Below are 10,561 nucleotides of genomic sequence, written 5' to 3'. Positions count from 1 at the left end.
GGGAGGCTGGCAAGGCAGGCCCTGGTCTTTGCCTTGGGAGTTGGGACTCATCATGAAGAAAGTGAACACAATATGGAAATGTGTTTAGAAGATTCCAGGACACCATAAATATAAATAATGCCACTACAGAGACAGAGGAGGAAAATCAGGAATGTGGCATCACAGAAACCAAGGGAAAAGTGTGTTTCAAATGCCACAGAGTGCTCACTTTGGCAGCACTTTAGTAAAGTTGGAACAACACAGAGAGGATTAGCATGGCCTGTATGCAAGGATGACACACAAATTCATGAAGCTTCCATATTTTTAAAACAAACAAGCAAATAAAAACACCAAATGCCACAAAGAGATAGAGTACTACAAAGAGTGAAAAATATTCATTGGCTCTAGTGATGTGGAGGTCACTGGTGACCTTAGGGAGAACTGTTTCAGCAGTGTCGGGAGGGGAAAGAAATGGATTGGACTGAGGAAAGAATAAGATTGGAGGAAATGGAAGTAGTGAGTTTAGGCAATTTGTTAAAGATCAGCAGTGAAGAAGGGGAGAAATCTAGGATAGCAGTTGATAGAGTGGGAAGTGGGATCAGGGATTAAAAAAAAATTCGTATGTGAAGGATTCAGTAGAGAGAAGATGATGAAGATATAGGATAGAAAAGATATAATCAATAATGGTAAGCTTCTGAGAAGGTGGCCAGGGATGGGATTCAGCACTATTTCAAAAGGTGGAATAGATGAGAGAACGGCAGCAATTGTAAACAGGTCTTTGTGGTAGAAATTCAAAGGAACCCCTATGGTAGACTTTGTCTTTTGAGAAGTGGAGGCATTTACCATTGAAACTGGGAGGATGAGGGTGTGTTGGTTGAAGGAAGAAGGTTATAAATGGTGAAGAATAGCAAGCAAGCTGACTCAGGTCGTACAGGGTAACTGCCAGGTCGTGCTGAGGGCTCCGGCAGGGTAGGAAATCATTAAGGTATAGATAGAAATGCGAATCTGGCCTTTTTCACAATTTCCTGCAGCATGGTTTAGCCAGCAAGATGCAGGCACAGAGGGAACAGATGATATATTCATCCAGGGTTGGTTTTATGAAAAGACAGAGGGTAGAGGGTCAGGAGAGTTTAAGATGCTGGTGAGAGAGTTACCAAATGGATAGACCAGATAATCTAAACTAGTAACATGGAAAGTAAACAGCATGGTAGTGGTGGTGGTAGTGTTAACTAATAGGGAGTTCAATGGCCTGAATGTCCTAAAGATACAGAAGATACAGAAGGATGTTTGTGGTGGGTAATGGTCGAATAATCAAACTGGAAAGATAGAAGTTTAGGGTCAAAAGTAGATGTGGTAAGTTCACAATGATCCCTGCCTCTGGGCATTTATACTCTTGTGCAATCCCCTCCCCTTGAGTGTGGGCTTAATTTTTAATAAACAGAGTATGGCACAAATGATGGGGATGGGATGCAACTTCTGAGATTAGGTCACAAAAAGACTGTGGTTTCCATCTTGAGTATCCAGTCTTGTGCTCTCTTACTCCTCATTCTGAGTGTGAGCTTCCCTAGAGAAGCACGTGGCAAAGACTAAAGGATGCTTCTGGCCAACAGCCAGTGAGGAACTGAATCTTTCCCAAAACCATGTGAGGGGACTTAGAGGCAAATCCTCTGCCAGTTGAACCTTCAGATGAAACTTCAGTCCCAGCTAACAAGCTTGATTGGTCTCATGAGAAGCCTTATACCAAAGGTACCTGGCTAAGATCCCTGGATTCTTGACCCAAGTAAACTGTGAGATAATAAATATTGGTTGTTTTAAGCTTCTAAATTGTGAAGTAATTTGCTATGCAGCAGTAAGTAACTAAGCAGGGTTATCACAGTACTAATTAGATGCTATAATCTTTTGTTAAAGGAAATATAAGAACCTTTTCATAAAAGTCATGTTAGAATTGGATTAGAGTAACATTTTTGTTCCAATACCTAAAGACTGAGAGAGAGAGATATCAGGGAGTGGGGGAAGAACAGAGAGTGAGAGAGACAGTGGATCTGAAGCAGGCTTTGTGCTGACAGCAGAGTCCAATGTGGGGCTTAAACTAACAAACCACAAGATCATGACCTGAGCCCAAGTAAGATGCTTAATTGACTGAGCCACCCAGGTGCCCCAGTTAACACTCTTCCAATTTATCTGTTAATGTCCTCATTATTTTTAGGAGTCAATATTTATTTAAGTTTATTAACACATTTTTACCAGTTTCTCTGTTTGCCATTGTATCTTGTACTCCACCTCTCCAGCTCATTTTCTTTTCTGCTGTAGTATATATATTCTTAATCATTTCTTTCAGCAAATGTCTCAGTTTTATCCTTTCTATATCTGAAAATGCCTTGTTTTATCCTCTTTTTATTTATTTATTTTTAAAAAATGTGGGTTTTTTTTTTTTTTTTTTTTTTTTGAGAGAGAGCATGCACGTGAGAGAGGGAGGGGCAGGGACAGAGGGAGAGAGAATTCCAAGCAGATTCCACTCCCAGCATGGAGCTTGATATGGGGCTTGATCCCACAACCATCAGATCATGACCTGAGCTGAAATCAAGACTCAGACACTTAACCAATGAGCCACCCTGGTGTCCCTATCCTTTTTTAAATGTTAATAGTTCAGATGGATATGAAAATAATTCAAATATATAGAAATACTGAAAGGCTTGTACAGTGAACACTATATACCAACTACTCAGATTCTTTTTTTAAATTTTTTAAATGTTTATTTATTTTTGAGACAATGCGAGAGACAGAGTGCCAGTGGTGGAAGGGCAGAGAGAGAGAGACACAGAATCCAAAGCAGGCTTCAGGCTCTGAGCTGTCAGCACGGAGCCCAACTCGGGGCTCGAACTCACAAACCACGAGATCATGACCTGAGCCAAAGTCAGATGCTCAACCAACTGAGCCACCCAGGTGTCCCTAGATTCTTTATTTGTTAACATTGTGCTGTATTTGTTTTAACTTACATCTATTTATTTATTTTCCATCTTATTTTTTTTTAATTTTTAAAAAATGTTTATTTATTTTCTAGAGACAGAGAGAGCAAGCAGTGGAGGGCAGAGAGAGGGAGACACAGAATCCAAAGCAGGCTTCAGGCTCTGAGCTGTCAGGACAGAGTCCGATGTGGGGCTTGAACCCATGAATTGTGAGATCATGACCTGAGCTGAAGTTGGATGCTCAACTGACTGAGCCACTCAGGCACCCTAGTATCCATCTTATTTTTTGATGCACTTCAAAATAAGTCCTAGACATCCATATACCTCATTTTTCAACACTTAGACTGAATATGATTAACTAGGGTTCAGTATGTGTTTAGAGTTCCTTTTTTGAAATAAAATATACACTATGCATAAAACTCAACTGTATCATTTTATGAGTATGACAAATACATGTACTTGTATAACCTATACTCTCTTCAAGATACAGAATAGTGACATCACTCCAGAAAGTTCTATCATGCCCCTTCCCAGGCAATCCCCACTATTCCCCTTGAGAGACAAACACTGTTCTGATTTCTTTTTCACCATAATTTCATCTGCTTGTTCCAGAGTTTTGTATGAGTGAAATCATAAACCATGTTCTCTTTTGTGTAAAACTTTTTCACTTAGCATAATGTTTTTGAGATTCATCCATTTATCTGTAGTTCATTTCGTTTTATTACTGAATATTATTCTATTGCATGAGTGTGCATACATAGTATATATTCTGGTGGTGAGGGATACATGCTGTTTTTAGGTTTTAATTATTATGAATGAACCTGATATAAATAAATCTTTTTGTTGACATGTGTGGAATTCCTGGGTTGGAGGGTAGGTGAATGTTTAGTTTGGTAAGAAACTCAGGCTAGGTGGTCCTCTTTTCATGCCTAGAGCAGCCATGGCTTGTGGTCCCAAGAAGCATCTGAAGCATGTAGTAGATCCAAAGCATTGGATGCTGGATAAACTGACCCATGTGTGTGCCCCTCATCCTCATAAGCTGAGAGAATGTCTTCTTTTCATCATTTTCCTAAGGAACAGACTTAACTATGCCCTAACAGGAGATCAAGTAAATATCTGTATGCGGCGTTTTATTAAGATTGATGGCAAGGTCCAAACTGATATAACCTACCCTGCTGGTTTTATGGATGTCATTGGCATTGACAAGATTGGGGAGAATTTCTTTCTTTCTTTTTTATTTTTTTATTATGATTTTTTAAATTTTTAAAATTTACATCCAAGTTAGTTAGCAAATAGTGCAATAATGATTTCAGGAGTAGATTCCAGTGATCCATCCCCTATGTATAACACCCAGTGCTTATCCCAACAAGTGTCTTCCTTAATGCCCCTTACCAATTTAGCCCAACTCCCCTCCTGCAACCCCTCCAGCAACCCTCAATTTGTTCTCTGTATTTAAGTCTTTTATGTTTTGTCCCCCTCCTTGTTTTTATATTATTTTTTGCTTCCATTTCCTTATGTCATCTGTTTTGTATCTTAGATTCCTCATATGAGTAAAGTCATATGATATTTGTCTTTCTCTGACTAACTTCACTTAGCATAATACCCTCTAGTTCCATCCACATAGGTGCAAATGGCAAGATTTCATTCTTTTTGATTGCCAAGTAATACCTCATTGTATATATACCACATCGTTTTTATCCATTCAACCGTCGATGGACATTTGGGCTTTTTCCATACTCTGGCTATTGTTGATAGCGCTGCTATAAACATTGGGGTGTATGTGCCCCTTTGAAACAGCACACCTGTATCCCTTGGATAAATACCTAGTAGTGCAATTGGTGGGTTGTAGCTGTATTTTTATTTTTTTGAGGAACCTCCATATGTTTTCCAGAGTGGGTGCACCAGCTTGCATTCCCACCAGCAGTGCAAAAGAGATCCTCTTTCTCCACATCCTCACCAACATCTGTTGTTTCCTGAGTTGCTAATTTTAGCCATTCTGACTGGTGTGAGGTGGTATCTCATTGTTATTTTAATTTGTATTTCCCTGATGATGAGTGATGTTGAGCATTTTTTCATGTGTTCGTTGGCCATCTGGATGTCTTCTTTGGAGAAGTGTCTATTCATGTCTTTTGCCCATTTCTTCACTGGATTATTTGTTTTTTGGGTGTTGAGTTTGATATGTTCTTTATAGATTTTGGACACTAACCCTTTATCTGATATGTGATTTGCAAATATCTTCTCCCATTCTGTTGGTTGCCTTTTAGTTTTGCTGATTGTTTCCTTTGCTGCGCAAAAGCTTTTTATTTTGATGAGGTCCCAATAGTTCATTTTTGCTTTTGTTTCCCTTGCCTTCAGAAATGTGTTGAGTAAGAAGTTGCTGTGGCTGAAGTCAAAGAGATTTTTGCCTGCTTTCTTCTTTGGGATTTTGATGGCTTCCTGTCTTAAGTTTAGTCTTTCATCCATTTTGAGTTTCTTTTTGTGTATGGTGTAAGAAAGTGGTCCAGGTTCATTTTTCTGCATGTTGCTGTCCTGTTTTCCTAGCACCATTTGCTAAAGAGACTATCTTTATTCCATTGGATATTCTTTCCTGCTTTCTCAAAGATTAGTTGGCCATACGTTTGTGGGTCCATTTCTGTGTTTTCTATTCTGTTCCATTGATCTGAGTATCTGTTTTTGTGACAGTAGCATACTGTGTTGATGATTACAGCTTTGTAATACCTCCAGCTTTGTGATGCCTCCAGCTTTGTTTTCTTTTTCAGGATTGCTTTGGCTATTTGGGGTCTTTTCTGGTTCCATACAAATTTTAGGATTGTTTGTTCTAGCTCTGTGAAGAATTCTGATGTTATTTTGATAGGGATTGCAGACTGGGGAGAATTTCTATCTGATCTATGACACCAAGAGTCGCTTTGTTGTTCATCAGATTACACCCAAGGAGGCCAAGTACAAGTTGTACAAAGTGAGAAAGATCTTTGTGGGGACAAAAGGAATCCTTCATCTGGTGACCCATGACGCTTGTACCATCCACTACCCTGATCCCCTCATTAAGGTGAATGACAGCATTCAGATTGATTCAGAAACTGTAAATAGTACTGATTTCATCAAATTTGACACTGGTAATCTTTGTATGGTGACTGGAGGTGCTAACCTAGGAAGAATTGGTGTGATCACCAACAGAGAGAGATACCCTGGTTCTTTTGATGTAGTTCATGTGAAAGATGCCAATAGCAGCAGCTTTGCCACCTGGCTGTCCAATATTTTGTTATTGGCAAAAGCAACAAACCATGAATTTCTCTTCTCTGTGGAAAGGGTATCTGCCTCACCATTGCTGAAGAGAGAGACAAAAGACTGGTGGCCAAACAGGGCAATGGGTAAAATGGTCTTTAGGTGATGTGATTGGAAGTCTTTATGTTTAATGAAAGATAATACAGCATGATTTAAAAAAGAAACTGTAAGGCTATTTTCCAGAGTGATTTTTATTATTTTACATTCCCACAACAATGTAGGAGAGTTCTGATGGCTTCACATTCTTGTCAACATATTGTGTTGTCAGTCTTTTTAATTTTAGCCATTTTGTTGTTTATATATGGGAATTCATCATGTATTCCATTGTTTCTGACTCTCTTGTTCGTGTTGAGATCTCTAATGGCAGCATCATGTTTTTGTTTCTTTGCAGCTAATCTGTTTTTTCCTATGATAGTTTTTAAGACGTTATCTTTTCCTTTTATGTTCTGAAGTTTTACTGCAATATGTCTAGGTCTGGATTTGTTTTCCTTTATGCTGCCTTTTCAGTTTGAGAATTTAATTCTGGAAAATTCAGTTTGGTGTAATTTGTAATTATGTCTGTATGCTCACTGTTGTGGGGAGGTTTTATCAGTTGGACCTTTTTTTTTTTTAAAAAGCTTTTTTAATGTTTATTTATTTTTGAGAGAGACAGAGACAGAATGTGAGTGGGTTAGGGGCAGAGAGAGAGGGAGACACAGAATCCGAAGCAGGCTCCAGGCCCTGAGCTGTCAGCACAGAGCCCGACGCGGGGCTTGAACTCACGAGCTGTGAGATCATGACCTGAGCTGAAGTCGGACACTCAACTGACTGAGCCACCCAGGCGCCCCTATCAGTTGGACCTTAAGGTGTACTGGTTGGTATAGGTTTTTCCTATGGGAGCAGTTTCCTATTGGTTTCTTATGGGACTATGTGAGATTTCTATGTACATTTCTTGGCACAGACTTGCTACACTGTGAGGGCACTTGGGAGAATTCCATCCCATATATGTGAATGCTTTGTCTAGGGGTTCTGATTTCTGAACATCAGCTGTTTCCACCTATGTTCTGGGCAAGCTGAGAACTAGGGCTGGTAGGTCCTAATTTTCTAAGCTCCTGGTTCCATCAAAAATCCAGTTCCAGTTTCCCCACTGTCCACAGAGACTGTGTCCTCAGCTTATATCTTCACACAAATACTAAAACTGCAGCCCCACCGGTGCATTTCTCTTTGGGTTACAAGTCCTGCCCCCCACCCCCTGCCATTAGATTCCTACTAACTGCTATGGATTCCTTCCTATTCTTGACATCTGAAATTTCCCCCTTTTTACTTTTGAGATTGAAAATATATTAAAGATATGTTTAAAACATTTTTTTCCCCTGGAATATCTTTGTTTTGTGTAGAAAGGCAGTACTCACTACTCCTTAGCTCAATCTGTCATCTTGATTGTAAGTTTCTACTTAGTCTTTAAACCCATTGCAATTTGGTTTCTTCCCCACTATTCCATTGAAAATGTATCTACTAAGGTCTCAAATGACCCACTAATCATTAGATCCAGCGGACATTTTCCAGTGTTTACAGCAAATAGCATAAGATGGTATTCTTCACTTCTCCCACTTAAGACTTTCTCCCTCTGGGCTTCTATAAAGCTGCTTCTCACAGTTGTCCCTGCTTCCAAATTTGCCCTTTTCTGCCTCCTTTGAAGGCCATAAATTGTTGATTTTCAGTATCTGGCTCTACACACACTTGTCTCTTGGGCTCTTTACCTGTGGGTATCCACCTGCCTCCTCAATATTTTTTGCATTGTCCCACAAGCACCTCAACTTTTCCAAGACTAAATAAAAATTCCCCTAAATCTATTTTAAGAAATAAAGAAGAGTAGAGTGTTATTTCTATTGATCATGGCCTTCAAAGGAGAAAGTTTACATGAATGTGGAAGAGTAGTGGTTTGGATATTGTAGTAAGGAATTAGACGAATTCTCGCCACAGCTTCTGGTTTCTAGGTACACAGACCAGGGAAGATGAATACTTTTCTCCAAAGAAGGGGGATCTGTGGGATTTCAAGACCTTAGAGGAAAGCCAGCTCTCAGTTAAGAGGAGATGGGAAAGTCGTCAGTGATGAGATCAAGTTGAACTATGGTTCATTGGCAAAGAAAGCAAGATTTAGTGTGTACAACAGAGAGGAAAGTAGCTGAAAGAAGAGAAAATATAAAGAAAGAAAGCACTCCCCAGGTGTTTTCTGAGCTTCTTGAGGGCAGGTGCCAATCATAACCACCTTTCCATCCTTAGAATCTATCCCAGCATCTGGTATATGCTAATCTCTGAGCAAATGTTTGTTATAATAAAATGAGACTGTTGTAAATGGCTTTTAATTATTTTCCATGAGGGGGAGTGCAGTAAAATATCCTGCTCTCTGATGATAAGAGGAAATGAGAAAGAAGGATATTAGCTTTGGGCATTTAGAAGGACATAACCCAATTCTACAAACATTTATAAATGCCTATTGAGTTAGCCACAGTTGAATGTAACACCCACATCTGGGTATCCTTTCCCCCAGTCATATGGATTAATTGGCTATGATTCTGATTGCAGCAGATTCTCTCCCTTCTCCCAGCACTTAGGGGGAGATATCTATAATACAGAACAGGTCGTACTAGTGGATATGGCCCGCCCACTTCTCTTCCTGTAAGTTTATTAGAAAAGAATTTTTTTTTTCAACGTTTATTTATTTTTGGGACAGAGAGAGAGACAGAGCATGAACGGGGGAGGGGCAGAGAGAGAGGGAGACACAGAATCGGAAACAGGCTCCAGGCTCCGAGCCATCCGCCCAGAGCCTGACGCGGGGGTCGAACTCACGGACCGCGAGATCGTGACCTGGCTGAAGTCGGACGCTTAACCGACTGCGCCACCCAGGCGCCCCAGAAAAGAATTTTTTTAACAGAAATTAAATATAATGAACAATAACCAGTCACTGGGTTATAGCAGTTGAAATGTCTCTTGCTGCAAATTCCCCCTCTTTTAGTTATTTCTCTCATGGTGGCAAAGCAAGTGAGTTACCTCTGCGTATAATTTCTCCTAATGATGCTAATTATTTGGTAATGAGGCAGTGTCCCTGCTTGGCCATTCTGGTGCCCAGGCCTTCCAAGACTCATAGGAGACTCTCCCAAGTTTGAGGGGTTCTTGGCTTTCTGAAATCTGCCACCTATACCGGAAAGTATTACTAAAAGGAAAAAATGTAATTTCTGTCTTTGCATAATGCCATTTCCCCCCTCTGGTGTGTGGCATTGTTTTCCTCTGCATTTGATAGATTTTTTTTTGTTGTTGGGCATAGAGATTTTTCTGTCTTCTCTTGGACTCTTCCCAGCCAGTCTACAGACCTCCATGCTCTCTCTGTAGTGGCATACCTCCATCACTATCAATCCCTTTGTGGACTCGCTAATTACATCATGGCTCAATTGCTTTTGTCAGAACAAAGATTGGAAAAGTTCATCTCTGTTTCAAGGAGGTCTGCATCTGTTGTGTGATACAGATATAAACCCATGTTGTGATTGAGGGGTAAACAAAATGCTGCAGAGTACAGGAAGAGAACTAAGAAGGATAGGCGAGAGACATTGGAGTGAACGTTTCCAAGTTTTCATTTTAGACTCTGTATCCTTCTTGGTAGAAGTTCTCGACAGTAGTAGTCCACTTTCTGGAGGGAGAGACAGGCAGCTTAATTGGAATTCTGGTCACAGCTATTTAAAATTGTCCCTTTAAATAAAAAGTACCTTGTCTGTTATGTAAAAATACAGGAACTCTCAACTGCTTTGCCAAAGCACATTGGTATATTGTGAATCCTATACAAATGTGTCACCAAATTTTGACAAATTTGTAAGATTAAAGCTTGCTCCAACTGAGATTCCTACATTTCAGTGATAAAACACTGAATTTTAAGCTGAGTAGATCCTGGAACTGAATGTAGAATAGGGAACAGAAGGTGCCAAGTAAGAGGTAAGAGGCATAGTGTATTGTCAAACCAGGCCCCCAAATGATGGTATGTTTACTGAACACTTGCAACCTTGGCCTGTGAATCATCAAAGAGAATGTGGACAGGGCAAATAACGTAACTTTCTTTTCACAGTGTTGAGGGTTGGGCAGGAGAATGGGGAAACGGCTTGACAGGCTTTCATAGACACTGTGAGACATCATCACACTGAGTAGTGATGGTGGGTTAAAGATTACTGACTTTTCAGTGTTCTTTTAGGCCCTTTAATCTCTTCAAGTATGCCACTAAAATTTATAGTATTCAAAATGGTACTCCCCCCAATGCCCTGAATGTAGTGCAAGATGAGAATCACTATAGTAGGTACATTTAAAATTAA

The 10,561-nt window shown here is 39.9% G+C and overlaps 1 protein-coding gene and 1 non-coding gene across 2 annotated transcripts; both read left to right on the top strand.

Annotated features, from left to right (window-relative positions):
• Positions 1–201: 201 nt before the first annotated feature.
• LOC121011937 (U6 spliceosomal RNA) lies at positions 202–306 on the top strand. The gene has a single exon (XR_005781866.1). It is a non-coding gene; the product is annotated as a U6 spliceosomal RNA (small nuclear RNA).
• A 3,555-nt stretch (positions 307–3,861) lies between these two features.
• LOC121011682 (40S ribosomal protein S4-like) lies at positions 3,862–6,348 on the top strand. Its single transcript, XM_040446294.1, has 2 exons — positions 3,862–4,152; positions 5,809–6,348. Exons 1-2 carry the CDS (start codon positions 3,871–3,873, stop codon positions 6,331–6,333), a joined length of 807 nt encoding a protein of 268 aa, XP_040302228.1. The 5' UTR covers positions 3,862–3,870; the 3' UTR covers positions 6,334–6,348.
• The last annotated feature ends 4,213 nt before the right edge of the window (positions 6,349–10,561 follow it).

The sequence above is a fragment of the Herpailurus yagouaroundi genome, unplaced genomic scaffold (genome assembly GCF_014898765.1).
Source record: "Herpailurus yagouaroundi ecotype Mexico unplaced genomic scaffold, PumYag 195, whole genome shotgun sequence".
In the NCBI taxonomy this organism is placed as follows: domain Eukaryota; kingdom Metazoa; phylum Chordata; class Mammalia; order Carnivora; family Felidae; genus Herpailurus; species Herpailurus yagouaroundi.
This window is presented reverse-complemented; position numbering and strand designations above follow the sequence as displayed.

Coding starts and splice junctions, on each gene's coding strand:
- LOC121011682 (XM_040446294.1), top strand. CDS start 3,871: ATGCCTAGAGCAGCCATGGCTTGTGGTCCCAAGAAGCATCTGAAGCAT. Junction 4,153..5,808: donor ATGTCATTGGCATTGACAAG/ATTGGGGAGAAT, acceptor TAGGGATTGCAG/ACTGGGGAGAATTTCTATCT.